At 44.4% G+C, this 22,295-nt stretch overlaps 1 protein-coding gene across 3 annotated transcripts; it reads right to left on the reverse strand.

Moving 5' to 3' along the window:
* Positions 1–405: 405 nt before the first annotated feature.
* On the reverse strand, positions 406–22,154 carry bcorl1 (BCL6 corepressor-like 1). 3 transcript variants are annotated; one of them, XM_083980457.1, is made up of 12 exons: positions 22,002–22,154; positions 14,483–14,568; positions 11,764–14,379; positions 11,324–11,453; positions 10,558–11,028; positions 8,800–8,987; positions 8,275–8,541; positions 7,999–8,165; positions 7,525–7,670; positions 5,751–5,828; positions 4,513–4,675; positions 406–2,142 (listed from the first exon to the last, which is right to left on the reverse strand). In XM_083980457.1, the coding sequence occupies exons 2-12, from the start codon at positions 14,486–14,488 to the stop codon at positions 1,770–1,772; spliced, it is 4,605 nt and encodes a 1,534-aa protein (XP_083836583.1). In that variant the 5' UTR covers positions 14,489–14,568; positions 22,002–22,154; the 3' UTR covers positions 406–1,769. The 3 variants fall into 3 exon arrangements, with proteins under 3 accessions (XP_083836583.1, XP_083836582.1, XP_083836584.1); XM_083980456.1 differs by lacking the exon at positions 22,002–22,154 and adding an exon at positions 18,233–18,343; XM_083980458.1 differs by lacking the exon at positions 22,002–22,154 and adding an exon at positions 18,237–18,306.
* Between the last annotated feature and the right edge of the window lie 141 nt (positions 22,155–22,295).

The following is a 22,295-nucleotide window of genomic DNA, read 5'->3' on the forward strand; positions in this document are numbered from 1 at the left end:
GAGAGGGGATGATGAGCAACAGAAGTTTCCAGCTGGGGTGAACCAGTAGCTTTGTGATGTGACACCGGTGCGAGTCCTGGACTATTAAACCCCAGGGACAACAATTTATTGGATTTATTTATCATACTACACATTCTGACCCTGTGAAATTAAATGTTCCTGAATGTAAATGTAAATTTTCTCTCCACATCTCCGAGGAACAAATTATGTGATTTGAAAAATATTTATTAATTCAATTGAGGCCAAAGGGATCTTCTGAAAACCGTCGTTCTAATAACCTGATTGACAAAACAAGGAGAAAACTATGATTCACAATCATGCTTTATTCTTGTTGATTTCTTATAAAAGAATCAAATAAAAGTCTCTTTCAAGATCTCACACGCTTGCTCAGTCTTTCAGTCTTGCTGTATCCCGTTTTTTTCTTTAACTAAACTATACTTTTCTTTACACCTTAAGTCTCTTCATCTTAAATATCTTTTATTAGTTTGTGACTTCAAACCAAAACTTCATTGATTGTCAACACAAAATCTATCTTAGCACCAGTACAATAAAACTGTACTTTTGCTGTTTTGAAATACTGTTTTTGAATGAGGGAAGAAAAATCTCAGAATAAAGGGATCCTAATAAGTACATTTCAAAATGAAGCACCAACCATACAAAGCAACTTTTTTTTCATAGATAGGCTTGTCAGATACACAAGAGGTCAAATATATTAATGACTATTAAATTAAGCACAACAAACAGTGTAAATAAAACACTGCAACACAAAGCACTCTAGGATCTGGAAACACCATATCGGGACGTTGGGAGGGGACAGTCGTGGCTGCAGTTAAGAGGGCGTCTCAGCTCCTTAGACACAGGAGCAGGCTCTGGACTCCAGAGATGGTACAACTTTTCCTCTGAGAGAGATCCACAGGATTCTGTATCAGTTCAGGAGGAGTGCAACCTGGGAGGTGGAGAACACTACTGTCTGTCCGGTTCTGTAAACAAACTCTCAATCTCAAGGTCCAAAAATGACATGATTTTATATACTGCGCGTAGGGACTGGGACAGTCAAAAAAAAAAGGGATTAGGTCCGGTCCAGTAGTGATCTCTGGAGGAAGATAAAGTGGAAAAATGAGATGGCGAAAAACAGAAAATGGAAAATGAAGCTCTGAGCTGGGTGGTGTGATTATGTTTGAATGTCATGTGCCATGGGGTCTCTCCTCTGTAGGTCTCCAGGTCTCGTAGGTTGACTGAGAAAACCATCTGGGCCAGTGGCCTCCCTGACTTGAGCGTCTCAGCTTTATACAAGAGTTCACCGAGATAAAAGTCTCGGATCTCCCGTCGAAAAAATATCGCTTTCCCTCAGGAACAAAGTCAAACAACAAGTCCCAAACATAATCCGGCCCTTGCGAAAAGAATCCATTTATATAACCAAATGTGTTACCCCTGATGGCAAGATATACATATACACTACCATGTACATACATAATCATAAAAAAAGGTTTGCTCAATAGTTCTCATGTATTCAAATATACCTATAGATAGGAACCTGAAAGCTGCTTTCCTGCACTGGTACACTCCTGTGTGCAGGTCCGTGTGATCACTTCATCACCTTCTGTCTGAGGTCAAATGTTATCAGTGGAGTGTCAAGTCATTGCTGTAGCTGGAGTTAAAACCCACGACCCTCGTTACAATGGACGGAGAGGTTTCCTTTGTGCTGCTGCTTGCAGGAGGAGACTCGGGGCTGACGTTGCACGGTTCGGAGGAGCGCGCAGCAGGAGAGGCTATCGGCTGCGAGGCTTCCCTGTGTGTGACATCGGCGTCTCTTCCTCCTCTTCCTCGTCCTCTTGTAGGATGTGAATGGACGAGCCAAGTAGTCTCTGGAGCTCTGGGACACAGCGAACCAGATCCACGAGTCCCTCCTCCTCCTCTTCCTCCTCCTCCTCCTCCTCCTTGTCTTTGTCCTTCTCCTCCTTCTTGGTTTTGCCTCTGTAGGGTGAAGCTAAAGCGGAGCTCACCTGGCTGACCGATACCTGCTTCCACAGCTCAGCGTGCGACAGACTCACCACCTCCAAGTGCGGGTAACGTGCCCGGAAGATCCGCGCCGACATCTTCAGACGCTTCAGGACGTCTGTCAGGAGGAACCAGTTGCAAAAACTGCAGGAGAGAAATGTTTGGTGTGAAGGTTTCTATGTTTATTTCATCATCGACATACTGAATTACACTGATCACTAGGGATGGGAATCGAAAACCGGTTCCTCTTCGGAACCGGTTCCAACTTGGATCAATTCTTGGAATCGCGTGCGTGTCTGCTTTAACGATTCCCTTATCGATTCCATTTGGTTCAGAAACTCGCACATTTGCAAAGAAAAAACAAACAAACAACACACGCTGTGTTCGGGTCAGAACAAAGCAAACACGGCGTGGAGGCAGAAGCCTCAGTCTGGGGGTTGAGTGGTGTGACAGCATCGCCTGTGCACCTATAGCACCGGCCGACACTGTGTAGTGTGGACACGTGGGCACTCTAGCGTCAAGAGTTGATGTCACTGTTTAGGGGATTGTTATTTTTGCAGCCTCTCCCCGCCGCGACCCGACGCCCGGCGGGTCGTGCCGGTGTGCTGGCTTTAGTTTATCAGCTCCAGGTGTTTTACAGTTGTTCTACCTGGAGCCGATCGCTAGGTTACACAGTGCCCACAAAGACCCGTTATTCTACCGGACTGAACGAGAGATTAATGACGTTACGTTACGTTACGTTAAAACCAATCATCATTATAAATGAGGGTGCTTAGTGTTTATAGCCACATGTCACCGTTTGTTCTCCCAAAATAAAGTTTGTGACTTGTCCGCGTGGAGCGGAGCTGCTGACAGTGACGTTTCCTCATCACTAACCTGTGAGGACAGGACAACGTCTCCTGAACAGGCTACATGTCTATTCTTTCTGTTTTTCTCTCTTCATTTCCAACCACCTCGTTTCAGGTTTTGCTCGTAGCCACGTGAAATGGTAGCTGCGCCCTGTGTCTTTTCTCTCGCGCGCGCTCTCTCTCTTTCGCTTGCGCACTCGCTCACTCCGCATAAAAAGGAACGTTATGAAAACAATAACTAGTGAGAAGAATACAGATGCATAAAAACCATGTAATGGAAACATTGTTAAATTCCTCCTGTGAGCACAGCTGCCCCACAGCCACAGTGGTCTGGTGTTAACCTGTCCAGGCAGGTCGGTCCTGTCTACTTTTTTAATGTTAGAGCCATTAATGCAGTGTTTTTCAACCTTGGGGTCGGGACCCCATGTGGGGTCGCCTGGAATTCAAATGGGATCGCCTTAAATGTCTAGTAATTGATAATAATAAAAACAAATTAAATAAACTAATTAGGTATTTTTCTAAAATTATGATTAAAAACACCACAGATGGGGCAGTGCGTGGCGCAGTGGTTAAGACGGCCGCCCTATGTAGAAGCTATAGTCCTCACCGCAGGCATCCCCGATTCGAATCCGGCGTCGGGCAGACCTTTCCTGCATGTCATTCCCCCTCTCTCTGCCTCCCCCTTTCCTGTCTATCTCTACTGTCATCACTATCAAATAAAGGCAAAAAAGCCAAAAATATACTAAAAGAAAACAAAAAAAAAACACCACAGACAATCTTTGTTTGTGATTTCAAAATGGGGTCATGAGCCAAAAAAGGTTGGGAACCACTGCATTAATGCAAACAAACCCATTTCTCTTTTATTCCCTCACCCAATGAGAATCGATAAGGAATCGAATCGATAAGCAATATCGATAATGGAATCGGAATCGATAAATTCTTATCAATTCCCATCCCTACTGATCACACTGCACAGATGTAATGATGTAAACTGCAGCAGTGATGACGTTGGTGCAATTCAGTGAAATACTGGAGGCAGAAAAAAATAAAGCTCCGAGCTGAAAATATTGCGATATATCCATGAGTCACAGCTACAGTATCAGTATCTACTCTAATTATGTACTACGTGTCATAGATTCCTCTTGTTTTTGAAAGCATTGTGTAGCTACAGCCAAACTGAAATGGCAAATGATGAATTTCAAGGGGAAAATGTAAATGGCTGTAATTCTAATCAGTCAAATGAGTCATGTATCTGACTCATAAACATAATTTCTGTCATGTTTGCAGTGTCTGTACTTGTACTTGTTAGTCTTTGTATTTTGTTTTTGGTGTCTTTCAGTTGGATACTTTTCTGTTGCTTTATATTGTCTTGTTATAGCTTGTATCTTTTTAGATTTTAGTTTTTTAGTTTTTGTTTTCTGTCCTCTCTTATGTTTGTGATGTTGAGGGTTTGTATGTTACTGCCACCTGATTATTTGTCATTTTTTCTTAAAATGTAAAAAAAAGAAAGAAAAAGCAATTAAAAAAAGTAAAAAAAAATAATGAGAAAGAAACAGAAAGGAATTAAAAAGAAAAAAGAAAATTTCTGTCATTAAAATAAATGGTGAGGATTTAAATTGACCTCTGTCTTTATATCCCAAACAATGACTGATGTTTGTGAACTCACCCCTGTGTTAGCGACACCTGTACGTGGAAGCAGGGCAGGAGCGGCTCGGAGGAGAACTCAAACAGAAGACAATCTTTGTCTGAGTCCCGCTCAGTCGTGTTCTCCTCCGGCTCCTGATTCTGCTCAGACAGGAGGAAGTCCCAGCACGGCTCCTGGTCCGTCTCTGTGAAGACAAGTCCACTGAGGTGAGAGCAAGTCAAGCGCACGGACAGGGCTGCCTCTGATACACGTGGCTGCGTCGCCCTCTAGTGGCCCGTCAAGTCACACCAACCACACAACCGGTCAGATCAACGGATACTAACTTCATCGTGTCAGCCTCAGCTTGAAGTGAAGTAGGACACATGTATATGACAAAAATGTTCACACACATTGTAACATTTACTGATGAACTGTTCTTTTTCATTTAAGCAAAAGGCGAGGGACAGTAAACAGAGAGACATTTCAAAGAAATTAACTTGTTTGGTAAAATTTTAAATTACTATTGAATCTTTGAAATTATACAGGAGTGTGTGCAATATTAACAGAGGTTAAGATTAAGCAAATCTGGCATTGTTAGGTAGATAAAAGCTGTAAGACACAAGGAATATAATAAGGCAGAAGCTGATGTGCAGATTGTTCAGATGGGACATTGAAAATGTGTAAAACTATCACCAGTGGTGATCAAGCTCACCTACAGCAGAGACATATGTGCACCGACTAAATTAAATAATATACAAACGAGCGAGTGGTGATTAACAGCTTACAACAATTGCTAAATGGATTTTGGAGACTTGCTCTTCTTCTTCATCTCAATTATTTAGGTGTAGTTTTAGAATTGGAGTACAGCAGTGGAATATATTAGTAAGTGTGGAGATAAAATAAGTTTGTGTGGTTAAAAATGAGAAACACATTATCTTTTATCTCTGGTCTCCTTCAGTTCTGCCGTGCAACTCTAATCCTGTTCTTCCTTCACTGAATAACTGGTTCCCTGTGGCTGTTTACGGAGCAAGGCCAACATCGTTCCACATCCCAAAGGCCAAGCCTGAGCCTACAAACTCGCATAATTTCCCTGCAGCAACCTGGTCATTTGTTCCAACTAGTCTCAACCTGTCTGCTTCACTGACAGCGGGGAACTGATCTTAGAGCCACCGTTCACAAAAACACCACGTTTACAAATTCAAACTAAAGATTTGATTGAAAGAGATAAGACGTTGGTAGAAATCAGATCAGACCGATAAACATATTTCAAGCTTTCTTACCGAACAGGGAGCTGCTGTAGAAATCCCAGGGAAAACTGGATTCCTGTTCAGTGCGGCCTTCCAGGTCAGTGAAATATTCTAGAAAAGGGAAAAATGTTAAGTCTGTCTGTCATTTGTTCTAAATCTGCATTATATACAACAACACGTGGATGGCAGCATGCTTTTTAAGTTGTGAGAAAAAAAATCTTCTGCAAATTTAGAGCAGTTTTGACTTTGTGGTAGTTGTGCGTCTGTCTGTTGTCCCATGTTACAGAGGAACCGCGGCATCTGAGCAGCTCCTGAGCTTTCAACTCTGTTTGCCTGAGATTCTCTGTGTGAGACGAGCCGACTGCACAAAACATCTCCGGTACCGTACACCTCCGTGGCAACAGAAACAGCGGTAGAAGTGTTGACTGATTGATTGACTCTCGTTAGGCTCCTGTGAACGGTCCTCAGCATCAAACATAACCATCAGTAACGGTGTTGATATAAAGTTACAAAGCAACAAGGCCTCGTCTGTGACAAGCTGTGTGCTCTGAGGTTTCTAAGCAACAAAGATGTGTAAAATATCATTTAATCAATCATCCAAATCCTCAGTGATCAATAACTAAGAGATCGTTAGAAGCTTTTTACACCAAATGGATGAGTTCCTCTAATTAAAGGTTTCCGCTAACTATTGGCATAGGTGGTTATTAGCACTGTAATGATACCCTGATAACAGAAAGGTGTTTTAGTATTTAAAAATATGGATGCAGAAATGTGGCCATGGTGACTCAATTATTCAACTTCATTTTAACCCCCTGCTGATAAACTAAGTCACTAAGCACATCAGTTTTGCTCAAGATAACACTGCAGAGGAGGATGGTGAACGAAGAGACAGCCACAACAGAGAGCTGATGAGATGAAGAGCTGGAGATGACACAGTCTGCCTCTGTTTGAATGAAACTCAACGTCCAAATATGGAGGTGAGCTTCAACTTTTCTCTGCTGCCTCTCTCGAAAAATAAAAACCACTTGACGGCATCTCAACTGTGTGGAAATCCATCACAAGTCCTGCTGCTGCGGATCCTGAATACGCAGGACCAACGTCCAAGGATAAATAAATACTGAGAAGAGAGGGGAGAGGGCTGCAGCGTAGATCTCAGAAGGTGCTCTTTGGATGAGATGTGGTATGGAGACCAACTTGAAAAAACTGAGAAATCCAAGGCAACTCTTCGCGATTTAATATTTAAAAAGCCTTTATGAAAAGAACGCCTACATGTTTCGGCCTTCATGGGCCTTGGTCAGGGTGATCTCTTGGATTTCTCAGTTTTTTCAATATGAATAAATACTGTCAAGTCACTTTTGTGCATTATCAGGCAATATATTATTGATCAATCAAATTCTTAAATTGATCGGTCATTGCTTACTCAATACCATGTGAAAGAAATGTTTAATTAGTTTTAGTCACACGTCTGACAACAAGCCTCTCAAATATGTCCTGTGTGGATAAAAGATTTTGCCGCATACGGTATACGCTGTGTTGTTTATTGCTCACTGTGCCACATGGGATGTAGTGGGAGTCAGACGAGTTTATTAATACGTTGACACATTGGTTGAATAGCGACTGTAAAGCTAGAAAATACTTTTTTTTTTACCTATTTACATGTCTCATTTATTATAGCCTTTGTGTTGAGTTGTTTATCATGACTGAAGTGACTTTTTATCGCACCTTTACAATGTAGAAACGTTTCTATCCATCATACAAAATTGATGGAAAAGGAGGCTAAATAAATCATTTTTAAAAAACCACCTACCAGTGAGGAAGGTTTTCATGCTCAGGCTATGTGCCAGTTTGACCGGCGTGTGCCCAGAGTAGGTGGCCAAAGTCGGGTCTGCTCCGTGGTTCAGAAGCAACCAGACAATTGGTAAGTTATCGCTGGCTACTGCATCATGAAGAGGCCTAGAGAGAGAAAGAAAGAAAGAAAGAAAGAAAGAAAGAAAGAAAGAAAGAAAGAAAGAACACAGAAATGAACTCTCAGGGATTGTACAACTTTGGGCAGGACCTGAATCTGTTTGCAAGACTGCTGCATGTAAAGTCTCAGATGTGTAAAAAATACTACAGCAAAACAAAACTGAGTCTAACTTTCAAATGCCACCATTACCAAACACATTTAACCATCCAGTGATGTAACTAACAAGCTTGTAATTGATTATTTCAACGTATTATCATTTTATTTCACGTGCTGTTTGTCAGTAACCCAGAACAGTACTCCAATAATAAACCTTACCGGGTCCCATCCTGAGCACTACAGTTGACATCTGCACCGTGTTTCAGCAGCATCTGGACAATCTGCGTCCAGCCTCGAGAGGACGCCTCGTGGAGAGCTGTGTAACCGGCGTTGTCTCGCCGATTGACCTCCCTGATGTCCTTCTCCAGACAATACTGAACTACATCCTGCAGAACATGGGGTCGGACACAGACGGTGTCACATTAACATGTTTCACAGAGGTGCGCTGATGACCGAGGTAGAAATCACATCAGCAGTGAGCAAGTGGGACTTTACCTGATAACCCAAACGTGCAGCGCGTTGTAGCAACGTCTCACCAGCATTTTTATTCACAATCAGCCGACGAACCTCTGGAGGAACGGGTCTTTTGGGTGGCGACTCCGAGCCACTGCTTCTTCCTGATGAGCCTTTCTTATTGGATGGGGATGATGGTAAACTTTTTGGAGTGGGTGGGGGGCTGTCTGTTCTTTTAACATCAGCTCCCACATCATCCAGGGCGAGCGAGGCGCCTCGCTTACCCAAACTGCTGCGTTTGGTCTTCGTCTAAAACGCAGATTTATTGATTAGTTCCCTGTGTAAAAATGGAAGCTCTGGCAATACAATGACAAGTTATGGCAGTAGTTTCAACATAGCAAAGTCCTAAGCTGTATAAAAGTAGCTGCCATCATAAATGTGACACACATGGCTTTTATCTAGCCACAGGGGGGCACTGTAAGCTCATGTATTTGTGGTGCGTTGTGCCTGGCTCCCTCTATTTCCAATCAACAATAATCCAACAAGCAGCATCGGCAAATGACTTACCTTCTGCTCATCGCTGTCACATAAGTGCTTGCTTTTGAACTTTCTCTTTCCTGAAGGCTTATCGTTGCACTCTGGAGACGCCTCGCTCTCCTGGTAGCGGACTGATCCTGAGCGAGTGAAGGAGGGTCTCCGGGGAACAGGCTCTGGACTGGAGGCGGTGGGACTTGGACACTGATCCGCCTGTGGGTCTGTGATCACAAAATGGATTGGAGGTTGTCCTGATTGGTCCCAACCAGATGAACTAAAATAAAAAATCCCCTCCTTGTATCTATGTTGCACTGATGCTGCTGTGGAGCAGCTTCATTCCTCTTTCTCGTGTGCGAGGCCTTTTCGTGGAGCTTGGAATATTTTAGGCACCGTTTTTTGCCAACATCAGACAGACCGCTACTTCCTGCACCAATCATCCTTGGCTTCGTCATCTTTTCTGCTGAAACAGGGTAACTGCTGTCTGTGAGCTACTCTGCTGTGCGTTTTGCAATCCTATGCAGAAATATGCTATGTTTCTGTAAATTCTCTACATATACACTCCGATATACGTCACATCAACAGGTACATTATGTAGACTTGATGTGCGTAATAACACAGTTGGCAGGCGCCTCAAAAATAAGCTGCAGACAGCACACATCATGTCTTTATAAGCCTTATTGTTTATTAGGGGTTAGATTTATCTCAATATTTTGTATTTGCTCCTTGTCATATAATTTATAAACTGCATTTGTTAAACAGTTTTGTAAGTGTAAAGTTTTGTTTTCATATAAATGTATTTGATCTAATTCTCACACATTCCTGAAAGGAGACTCCAGTTACTGGGAGCATCTGTGGCGTGAGAGATGAATTGTAAAAACAAAAACAAAATCTACAAGAACACAGTAAATTGGTCAGCGTATTATTTCTAGTTCAAAAAGAAGCACTGAAATCAAAGATCAAGCAGCTTAACTAGATTAAATCATGAAATGATGTCGCTGCTGTTCTGAACAGACATTTCTAAGGAGAAAGTGAAGAAAAATGTTATTCCGCAGATTTGAAGGGGGCAGCAGCTATTGTCAGTTCAGATTCATTCATCAGATATTTTTTAAAAGAATGAATAATCATTTCGTCTACGAAATGTCAGAAATGATGACAAATGCCCATCACAAGGCAGCAGTGCCAAATGTTTTGTCGCTTAGTCTGGACAGCGGCCAAAACAGGATTAATATATAATGGCATTAAAACAGAGCAACTCAGGCTTATTTGTGAAGCTGTTACCAACTAATGTTCGGTGCGTTGAAGGACTCAAACAATTATTTTTACATTAGACGTTGTCGTAATTTTCGTTATTAACTAATCTACCATTTATTTTCACTATTCATTGTTTGGTTAATTGTCTTTATTCGTGAGAACAACTCAAAAGCTCAGTTTACAATTATGTAAAACAATCAGCAAAGTCTCACACTGGTACCGTAAAGACAGAATTTGGTAATATTTGAGTTTTTTTTTTTTTTTTTACCAGATCACTAAAACAATCAATCAACAAAACAGCCACCAATTAAATCTCTGTCAGCTAACTAATCATTAATTGACTAATCCCCAACATCAAAATGTTCTGTCAATCAGTTGCTCAATCAGCTTTTCATCTTAACCCTGCACTGTGTAAAAATACCGAGGATGCTACACTCAGATTTCATTATTAACTAACAGCTGCAGTTTTTATTAACCAATGGGCTGTAAATAGGAAAATAAAACCTTAGTGATCTTTGGAGAGAAACTGAGAAACTGTACCTGCTGGAGTCCCACTGTCCTGTTTCTGGGGGTGTGATTCTTCGAGGTGCTCCCCATCTTCAAGTTTGTCTTTCTCAGTGATGTAGTCCCCTGTTTGATACTTTTTGCTACGACAACGCCGGCGTTTCTTATTAGCAGGAGCGTCGCCCTCTGCGCTGGCTGTCTTGCCCTTGCCCAGATGCACTCGCTCTGGCAGCGGGTTTGAGCGGGGCCTCCCTCTCGGACGGCGGGCAGGCGGGGTGGGAGTCAGGGGGGGCGATGGGGAAGGTGGGGGAGGAGGCATCGGTGGGGGTGGGGGAGAAGGCGTTGCAAAGCCCCAGAGGTCGAGTCGAGCTTCATCTGCTCGCCGTCGCCCTCTCCTCAGTCTGGGGAAGGAGCTCTCTGTAGCATCTGTCTCCTTACTGGATACGGCGGAGCTGTTGACAGAGACTGGAGTCTCCTCGGTCCGAGAACTGCTGCCACTATCTGTAACTGATTAAATCAGTGGATTGTTACACTCACACCAGCTTCTTTGCATAGAGGTGTGACTGAGACATCAAAAAATGCCACTCAGACACTACAACTGCTTAATACACTCAAAGCACCACACCAGCCAGGCTATTTATCTCCAGAGCTAGATTCTTGAGTAGTCCAACAGTAATAAAAACAAAAGACCACACGTTTGACACGACTGAAGGCATGATTAAATCTGTGATAGACATCAGAAAATGCAAGTTTTTTTGTAAATTGTATTAACTGTCACAGTTTACAAAAAAACAGACTTTACCTGGTTTGTTGTGTTTGGGTTGCTCCACTTTGTTGGGACTGATCTTGTCCCTCGGAATCGTCTCTTTTCTCTGTGGGGAAAGTTTTCCTGCTGATAGACTCTGCTCCAACACAGGTGCACATTGTTTCTTCTGCTGAAACACAAAAGGGGACTGAGTGACTGCTGGGACTGTGCATGCTGTATTGGATGCTATTGATCACAGAGCTTTCATGAGATGGAGACAATTTGACAGGCCTACAATAAGGCCTTGGAAGTTAAATTATCAGGTATGGATAAATATTACAAAGGGGAGTTCAGTCCGCCATATTTAGCTCAAATCTTATGGCCGATTGTTACCTTGAATATTTTCCTAAAATCCATCCAAACAGATATAAAAAGAAATGAAGAGACATTTTAGACACTTGAAAACATGTGCATAAATAACCTTAACCACAATTTACCTTCTTTTGACAGGACACTTTGGTTGGAGTGTTTTCCACATCTTGCTTTTTCTTTCCAGCCTTCTTCTTGGACGAATCTGTGGGTGACTTCTCCTTTGCTGGCTTCTTAGGACTGGTTTTCTTTTGTTTGACTGCAGCAGATTTTCCTTTGGTCGGCGACTCCTCTTTGGTTCCGTTTGTTTTATTTTCAAACTTGTCGCCTCCCCTGGCACACTGGCCCGTAAGAATAGATGCAACCATGCCCTCCAATTTTTCATTGGGAGGACCCTCTGATACCCCACTTTCTTTCTTCAGTATTTCCCCCTCTAACACCTGGGCCAGTTTGCTCTCTATCCTGTTCTCATTTGTTGATGCATTGCTCCCAAAGAGAGGAGACTGGCTTGCAGGCTTTGAAGAGCCTTGCTTTGCTTGTGGTCCCATGTGTTCCCCCTGACTCATGTGTAACTCAGTATTATTCTCCAAAGGCTCAGAGGCATTCGTCCTCTCATTTCTCTTCTTAGTTTGAGTAGAGTCCCCTTGAGAAGGAACACTAGGCCATTTTTCTACAGACCAGTACGGTGGATGTTCAAAAGCAGAAGAGTGTTTGGATTGGGTGTCTTGACTTGCATTGAGTGGGTTCGGGACATCAGCTTTTCTAGATGCGACAGGTGAAGCTTGAGTATTACCCTCTGCGGTCAGTGCTGTGGCTTCAAGAGCTTGCTGCTTTACAATGGATGCAAGATTCGATAGCGGGGACTTCATTCTCTCCCATTTATCATCCTCAGATTTGGACGGGCTGTGATGAGCACCCTGAAACTTAGATCCTTCTGCAACTGTGGCGCCCTTGTTCTTTGGGGATCCGTGCGGGACTTTTCTCGGAACAGATGAGGCTTGGTGAGCGAGATGAGATGGCTGCTGCCAAGCTGGACTGACAACAGTGGTAGTAGAGTATGGCACCGTTGCTTTGCTTGGTCCAGACTTCTGATGAATCTGAGCATTGGCAGAGCTTGACAGGGCAGTTGTTAGGGCTCCTTTGGAAGGACAGTTCTTAGTTATGGCTGTGCTGGTGTTTTTAACATGCTTGACGCTGTGAGCATGTTGGTTGCCCTTCATCAGACAGGATGGCTTCTTTCCTCCTGAGGCCAGATGTTCTCCTTGGTCAATTATGGATATAAACTCCTGCTTTGCAAAACTCTGAAATTCATCGGCAAAAGTTCCTTTTCCATCTTTGCCCCGCAGAGTAGAAGCCAGTATGGGGCTAGCCACACCCACATACGTTCCAGGGATGTTTTTTATAGGGTCTTGTGAAGATCCTTTACCCCAGGTTGGTTTGGACTCAGGGACCTGGTGATTCTGAGGCCTATTTATCTGCTTCTGATGAGATCCATTTCTGTGGGTATTAGGCAAGGCAGGGTATTGCACGGCAGGGCTGAAAGTTGTTGAATGAGTCCTCTTTGAGTTCAGAAAATCTCTCTGATTTGACTCATTATTATGAGTCTCCAACATAGAAACTGGAGGGTCGTTTATGCATTTTGGACGTTTTGATTTAGCGGACAAATCAAGAGGTACATCTCTTGATTCAATTGAGCAATCTGTGTGGTCCTCTGAAGCAGAGGGTAGTGTTGTTTTAAGAGAGCCCATGGTTGTCTTGTCTATGCCGTTTCCTTTCTCCACATGGTTCAGTAGTCTGCTCTGAGAGGTGATGCTGGCCAGTGCAGAGCCACAGCAAATGGCAGCAGTGGGAGATAACGTATAGCGAGTGGGTGCTGCAGGAGTTAATGACGGGTGCTGCAACGGTAGAGCAATAGCTGGTGACGCTACCACTGAGGCTAAAGATTTATGCTCCCCTACGGATTTTGCATTCTTACTTGATGAATGGTTTGATTTAAGTTTTGCAGTTGATGTGCCTGCTTTTTTCTCTGCAGCAGGAGTCCGGCCCACAGAGAATTGATAGGGGTAGGTCCGCATGAGTGGTGTGCCTCCGACACCTAAACTTTGAGGCTGGATTTCTTTCTGAAACTGACTGGCTGTGGCTTCTCTCAAGGCTGCAATCTGACCCAATGCTGGTGGAAGAGTGATTTTACAAAGTGGAGAGGAAAAATTAGTAGAAGGAAGGAAGGCAACTGGCTGGGCTGGTTTAAACATGGTGGAGCACTGAAACCCAGGTGGCACACTTTGCACAGATTGTGTTTGCGGGTGTGATTTCTTACTGGATGTCACATTGCTGTGACAGGGGCTGAGTGAGTCCTCGCGGCCGACTTTTACGCCACTTGACCACTGAGGAGTGGGGAAGACACCGGCACCATCAGACTTGAGTTTAGGGGGCTCTGCCCTTTTGTCTGCTCTCTTCTCTGCGGTCGTGAGGGCTGAGCCTGACATGGGTGCATTGTTGGACTGTTGAGGTGGAGAAAGCTCAGGGCTGTGGTTGTAATTGCTAGTGTCCAGGCAGGCTTTCGTTGTCTTACAGTCTGTTGTTGGAGTGGTCTTGTTTTGCTGACTGAGGGTAACATCTCCTCTAAACTCAGGGGGTAGCGTCTGGGGGGGATTTCCCACCATACTAGTGGACGCTTTATTTGGAGCACTGATCTCTCTGCTCACCGTGCCTCCATCCCCTACATTCATTAGTGTAGGATCCACCTGAGTAATAAGAGAAGTTCGTGAGGCCAGTGTTAATTAGACGAGAGGAAAGAATGTTGTGATCTAGTAAACTAACTGTAATGATAATAAAAAAAACAATCACCTGCATAGGTGTTTCTTTAGCACAACATGCCTCAGGGGGTGGCTGAGTCAGTCAGGTTAGAGCTTTCCTTGAAATACAGTGAAACGCTGCAAAACACACAAAGAAAAGAACAGTTGAGGTGATCGCCATGAGAGCTGTTGTCATTTCAATTACAGAAAAGGCCCTCATTTAATCCTTCATGTGGGACGACAATCTATTCTGTGCAACAGTAACTTCCCTTCTTTGAGATGGGCGGGCAGATATGTTACAATTTCCTTGGAGCAGAGAGACAATTCAGGTTAGCAGAGAAGTGTGGTAGACTGAGGAACATGTTTGTTCTATTTTGTTCCCTTTGGTTTTTATATGTTTGTGGGCAGCCAATACAAACATGTTGCCAATGTTCATCAATAGTCTACTCAAAATGGGATATTCAGTGAGAGAAATATGAACAAATGCAGTCGCAACACAAATGGATTACAAGCCAGCAAGCCCATTCACTCTCCATGTTATTGTTCAACATTATTTTAGGGGCAGTCTAACTCCTTTTCAAACATCCCCACCACAACACATTCAAACTCACACTCCTCTTTGTAGCAATCATACAAGTTACTATGGCACATGATAAAAAAAATATCATAGGAAAACATTTACAAACTCGCAAATATAGGTTCTCTTCCGTCAAGTGCGAGGCATATTTAAATATCCCCTTCAGACATGTCTAAAGAGTATATGCTTTGAATAAATAGAGTCTGATGTCACCAGAAAGTTCACTCAACAAGCTAAGAAATCTTAAAATCACATACACGCTCATTAAAAGAAAAACACAATCTGTAATTATGCAAATATTTTCGATCTTAGAAGAAGTTTAACCTCTGGGCACAAGATGCCTCTTGCTTCACTGAAAAGTCTGCTCTCAGAGTATGTGCAGTGGAGGGCTCACATCTCGACATCACACTTGTATATAAGGTGCCTACTGGACCATGATTGGCTCCAATCCAGTTTTGATGTTACAAATCCTGCTGGTGTGTGCATGTCTCAAACACAGACCTGCGGTGCAAAAATGAAAAAAAAAAAAACTTTCCCTCTTCAGCAGATTAATGTGAAAGCAGCCTTCTCGTGTCAAACGTTGTACATATATCATGCTGCACGGTGAAGGTCAAACATTCAAGTCTAGGCACAATGAGCAAAACATACTTGTGAGTGGTGGAGGGACTTTAATCTGCTTTACTAATTTTAGTGTGTCCATTGTATCTGAATATGCCCTGTGCTGCTTGGTTAGAAAAAAAATGAACAAAATATAATCAATGAATACTACATGAGATTTTATCAGCACATCTCAACATTAAAGGTTAAGGAAAATTGAGATATCCCTTATTTTGACTGAACCCTGTGATTTTCCACTGAGAAATGCTTACAGTCACTTCAAACACGGGTTCCTACTTTGGGAGACCGTGACCCCCCTGGGCTCCTACGCCTGTCCCAATAGGCCCATCAGTAATCCATCCGTGAGACAATCGGCTGTGACTGTCCTAATGATCTTTTATGAGTGAGTGGCAGCTTCAATGTGCTCTGGGTTGATTAAGTGATGCACTCTAGTGAAAGGTGGATGAGTGAATGTGAGCAAAGATTTTGTTACTTGCTTCTATAATTAAGGATTATCTATCACTGGATGGTTAATTATTCATGATTACAGTAAGGAGGTAAACCTCAGTTAAATGCAATTTCAGTGTGGTCCGGCAATGTTGAGCATTGATCATTGTTATCAAAAATTTAAACATGAAATTCCGACTCCCTCACTTCTCCAACAAAAGACAGACTGTACAACCATCCTTCACCGAACGATGCTAACTCTGGACATGTTAATGAATCAGTTCATCTAGACTGATGTCATGTGAAAACAAACATTTGCAATATTCTCATACACACACAGGCGACACACACACACACACACACACACCACAGCAGCCTGGTACGTAGGTAGAGGTGAGCGCAGGCGAGCGCATCTGCAAGTAAATGAGACGACTACACACAAAAAAAGGAAGAAAAAGGGACCGGGCACAAAATCTATGTCAAAGCTTGCGGGAGGAATGAAGAAAAAATGTTTCAACCCTGGACTCAGTGAAACATGACGAAGATGATGCACATAATGACTGACACACCAATCTCTGCCGGAATCTGCGAGCATGGACTGAAAAGGGATCCAGCGATGCAGACACCGCTCAGTGCAAGGAAAGGAGGGTCTGCATTCATTACCGTACAACAGTTGCTTACAGCTAGTTTGTCTTTGTGCTGCGATCATACGTGGTCTATCTACCCCATGCCACCACAACATTTGAATTCATCTGCTCCGATGTAGGCCAATAAAATGTACATGCAGTAGTCCGCAATAGGCTACCACGCCGTGGGCAACACCGCGCAGACGAAACAAAAGTCGAGGCTGACATTATTACCTTTGAGAAAACAGCCTCGAAGAAACCAAATTATTGTGTCCCCCCCCGGTCAGCTCTAACTGTCCACCACCACGGCACAAAAGACACACACGTCCCAATGTCACATCTAAAGTGCACAATGGACCACATGCATGTTGAGGCATCGGGGCTTCCACAAAAACAACACGTTTCTCTCTGTGTTGTAAATATCAGCACGGAAAAACTCTGGAGAGCTCCGGGTCGCTCTCTCTCTCTCTCTCTCTCTCGCTGGAGATGGCGAGCAGTCACCATAATGAGAGACTGGGAACTGGCTCTCAGGTGATCGCTGCCTCACACAGAAACAAACTCATCTCTCTTATTCGTTGTCTAAAATAAGGGATCGACACGTTTCGTGATGAAAGACAGATGTTTTTTTTTCTTTTCTTTTTTTTTAGGGGGGAGGAATTATAACAAGTGACAGGGGAGCCTGAGCTTTCTCCCATCGAGTGGCTGCCTGGGCTGCGTCGTACAGGAACACAATGTGGCAATGTGTCACATCCCCGCCTGATAAGGTAAGTCAACATCAGTGCAAAAAGCCACAGTGGAGAACCACGAGAGAGCCAAACAAACAAAACTCCTGACCATCACCATCATCATCATCACTGCCTCATGCACACACAAAACAGCAGACAAAGTAACATCGACCTTTTTCTTTTTCCTTTTTACAAACATTAGTCGGTTTGAGCCTCTGGTAGATAGCACAGCCACTGACTGCACTGAGTTGGGGGGGGGGGGGACAAAAAAAGTAGCCAGCTGGACAAGTAAAAGCCGACCGGGTGACAACTTATTACAGAGGCTGGTCCTGCCGGAGTGGACACGACAAGGTGGTGCATGGGGAAACAATGTATCTAACTCCACGGACTGACCACCTCTACCTCCACCTCCAGCAGCAGCAGCAGCAGCAGCAGCAGCAGCACCGCGGGTAGCTTCTTCTCAGCTCCCTGCGCAGCGCAGCGGAGTCTCCGCGAAGCCCTCGCTCTGCTCCCGGTGGTTTTTTACATGTTGAGGCAGGCTACTGTTATTTATCCCCGGACGACCTAACGTGAAGTGCTCCCGTCTCCCGGATCGGCCCTTCGGCTGACTGGACTGACTGACTGGCTGACCGAGCCACTTCGGCGTTGAAAGGCTTTTTTTTTTTTTTTTTTTTGCTGAGCCCCCCGACCCACCGAGCCTCTCCTCTCCTCGGTCCCCCCCTTTAAGACTCTCTCTCTTTCGCTCCCCCTTCTCTCTCTCAGAAATATTGAATAATTCCCAAGCTAATCAGCAGGCGAGATAAAAGATGTCTCATGACACAAACACTTACGGACCCGCTCGTCCAGATGGCATGCGAACGACGTTACGAGCAGCACGACTCGGTTACGGCCGTGTCCAGCCTTTCGCCTCGGCCGTCCGTGGCTGTTCACTAATCTCGACGGTTTTCGGTTCTAAAAAGTCCGGGGGGCGGGAGGAAGGAGGGAGGAGGAGGGGAGGGTAGAGGGGAGGGGGGGTCGCCAAGACAGTCCGTTCCGTATCTCCAGTCTCCAGTCTGGTGGGAGAGAGAGAGAGGAGAGAGAGGGGCAGAAGGGTGCACGCTGACAGCATGGGAGATGTAGTGCTCGGCTATCCACGCCCCGGATTAGACGCTAGAGAGGCTGGGAGGGGTGAGGACTGCAGGTACCGGCATGCAACGCGAGCTCCAGCCGCTCAAGGGGAATTGGGGATCGCGACCAAAAGAGTGTAACGGTGCGCTAAACTGAAAAGGGGCTTATCGGGGTAACGAAGTAATAAACTGTATTTATCTTCTTTGTTTTTTAACTAACGGAGGCTCCGAGTATCACTGAACCCGTGTTTGCGTTTCACAGTCAGTCAGGTCAATTAACAGAGTCAGGGCAGTGTGTGATGGTTGCTACACGGAATTGCCAAAATATATAAAAAATAAAAAAAAAGGAAAGAGAAAGAGAGAGAGAGAGTGGGAGAGGTTTGGGTCCGTTGCAGGGAAATTAATACAAGGAAGCAAGAGCCCGTCTGCTGAAGGCTTTCCTGTTACACGCTGCAGGCTGCAGGCTGATGGACTACAGCTAGGAGAAGATGGAGGGAAACACCGGAGCCTGCTCTGTGGTGGTTTTTGTGCAGGATTTTTTTTTTAAACCAACAACGTTGTGAGACATGTTGTGTTTGAAATAAGTTTCTATAACTTGTGCTGATGCCATGGCTGTATCTTTCACTGAAGTCTGATGAGGTTTTTGCTTCAAATGCAGGGCCCCCATGCAGGCATCACTGACCTCCATCAGCTCAGTGGTAGGAAGGCCCTGGAAACACAAAACATTTGCTTACAAGATGACAGCTGGCGTTTTTAACATTTCCATTTCCGTCTTCACACTGGCTGATATTAAATGAGCTGCCTTACAATTTCCACATTTCCTTGCAGACCCAAAGTGATATTAGGAATCTGTCCAGTCAGGATTGTTGTCTCACTAACACATTTCCCTCAAATTTCTCTTTGTGTCCTTCCCTGAGAATAGTCAAGTCAGTTTGGTTTATATTGTGCCAATTCACAACAAAGTTATCTCAAGGCACTTCATAAAGGTAGACTAAAACACAGTTAATTCAGCTAAAAGGGCAACTCCTGCATGATAGTTTTTCTCCCTCAGACTTTTGGTCTTGATTCACTATGACTGACAGTAATGGCCTGATTACATCCCATATACACCATGTGTGTTTTCCTGCAGCAGTTGTAAGGGCACGAGGCTGTGCTCTCATCAAGACCAAAGAAAATGTCTGACAATAAAAACGAGTGCCACTCACTCTGCAGTACATCTTCAGCTCACCGTCATTCACATCTTGCAGTGCAGTGTGTCAAAATCACATTTCCTGTTGTTATCAGGTCAGGTTTTAACTGGATTCACTTGGTTTCCAACAGAGAAGCTATGGCTTCAGACAAGCTCAGAGCAAAACAACAATTTGGATCAAGCTTATGAATTTACACTTCTAACCTATAGTAAAAAAAAAAAAAAAAAAAAAAAATCAACGCTTAAAACAGCTGCTGCACTGAGTGTAACATCTGAAAACAGACAGGAAACTAAATAAATAAAACACACTATAGCAGCCATGGGGAAGAAACAGCTCTTAGGTTAATATAATGCACAAATGAACTTATGCAAAAATCATATTGACATCATTATGTCCTAATTGAATAAAAACTACCTGTACCTGTAACTATTTTCTCTATTTTCTCTTAGAACAAGTGCACCATGATCAGTTTTTCCTTAAATTAAGTGTGACTGTAAGTGCTGGAAAACAGGGGACCAACATCTCATGCAGGTTAGATGTGAATCACAACACATCTGCATCTTCGAGTCCCACTTAAGCGGACAGATAAAAGTTTGCAGTGACACACCAGCCTCATGAGCAGAGGGATGCACGTATGGTCTCGCCTGATTCTCCCCCAAAGATAAACAACCACAGGATATTTAGCTCTCCTATTCCATAATCACATTTTGGCTCTGTAGTTAAGCAGTAGGCTACGGGTTACCCTGTCGTAATTAGGCCACTTGTCTTACCTGAATCCTGAAAGCAGTGTAGGCCTGCTGTTTACAGGGGTATCCGCTCCTTTAGGCTAACAAATTTCCTACTTTTCTCAACACTTGTGGTGCTGAGGAAATAACCGTTCAGCACACACGGCGAGGCTGACATCGCCGTGTTGCCTCAAAGAGTTTGTTTACTACCGTGCCCGATCCGTGTCGTCCCCGGCCACCAAGGCGGTGCAGGATAACGATCCCTCGTCCATCCGCCGAGAGCAGCACGAGCACAAACTATTTCGCTGCTTTCCTATCGCGGAGTGGATCGGTGTGTGTGCGTAATGTGTGTGTGTGAGAGAGAGAGAGAGAGAGAGAGGGAGAGGGAGAGGGAGAGAGAGAGAGCCTCTAACATGCCCTTCGCCATTCGTTCAGTAATGGCTGCGTGCAAGCAGCCAAATCGTTGACAGATGGCCAAATGTGAAATTGGAAAACCAAAACACACCGATCAGTGGAAAAAAAGGGGGAAACGCCACAGAGAACCGTGTCGGCGTAAAGCAGGAGTATCACAAACTCGGCAGCTGACACATCGCATTGTGTCTGAGCCGGGGTAACCCGGAGACCTCAACGACCGCGCAGGAGCTATCCCGGTAGTGACCGGCTGCTCCGGGCTTCACCAATTATAGACTTTTGCTTCACAGGCTCCACATCGCACGTCTGAGGCTGTGGGGTTTTAAAAAACTTGTTATGCATACAATTATAAATCTCCCGAGCAGGGATGTGGTATTCCGCACATGCACTGTGATAACTGCGATAGAGCACAGATGAAGGCACGTTGTTTATTTCGAAGGCCTGATTTTTTGTGTGTGAAGTATGTCGTCTTAAGTGGGCATACATGGTCATCTATCTGTGAGTCATATCGGAGATTATCGACCCTATTTAGGCCGCATGGTTTAGCTACAGCGACGAGGATGTCCCGTCTAAGTTCGCGGTTCACCTGGTCAATATTGGATGTCGAGGTTGTGAAGGCGGCGGGGGGGTGGACGCTGAGTAAAAAAAAAATCAAGCGCATTATTCTTCCATCTTGGTAAGTAATGAATTATTCTACAACAAACGAAGGGAGGATGGCAGCCTATCACAGAAACAGTCAAGGGTGATGTTCTTATTTGCCAGGTGAATGGGCGGCCCGATGCGCCGTCCAGATGATGTTAAATATGTCTGAAAACGAGACACATCACTTCATATACAGTTACTGTGTCAGCGTTTGGGCAGCCGACCGCATCCACAGCCGAAACGCATGGACAGCAGACTCATGTAGGCTATGTCATCTCGACACACAACTTGGCTCTCCATACATGTGACACGATCCTATATAATGCCGCGGGATAACAGCGAGACATCACCGCAACTACTGTGGCTCCTGCGAGACACCGACAACTGGAAAATACAAATATCCAGGTCAAAGTTTGGCAGAGTTTTACTCGCCCTCAATACCGTTGTGCAATGCCCCCTTTAATGCCCCCTGCTCGCCCGTAACGCCTTTGTTATTAGTAATCGCATGGTATTGCACCGTCTTACCTTGCGCTCCGAGCAATCTACAGCCACAAAGCCTGCACACAGCGCAACAAGCTATTGTTGTCTACACACAGGCTTCCGTGAGGGGTCAGGGATGTGATTTTGAAGTAGAATGAATACAGTATGCAATTTTGGCTTGTCCTCGCGATCTTCCCTTATTGCCAGTTTTCGGTCTGCAGCAGCTGGAGATGAAAATCGCGCACCCTGGGTCCTAGCGCCGGGTGAAGCCCTACAGGTGAATAACAAACAGCCTGGTGCTCGGTGGGCTTCAGTCTTTCATTGAAGGGGACTTCGCTG

The sequence above is a fragment of the Trachurus trachurus genome (assembly GCF_905171665.1).
Source record: "Trachurus trachurus genome assembly, chromosome: 10".
In the NCBI taxonomy this organism is placed as follows: Eukaryota; Metazoa; Chordata; class Actinopteri; order Carangiformes; family Carangidae; genus Trachurus; species Trachurus trachurus.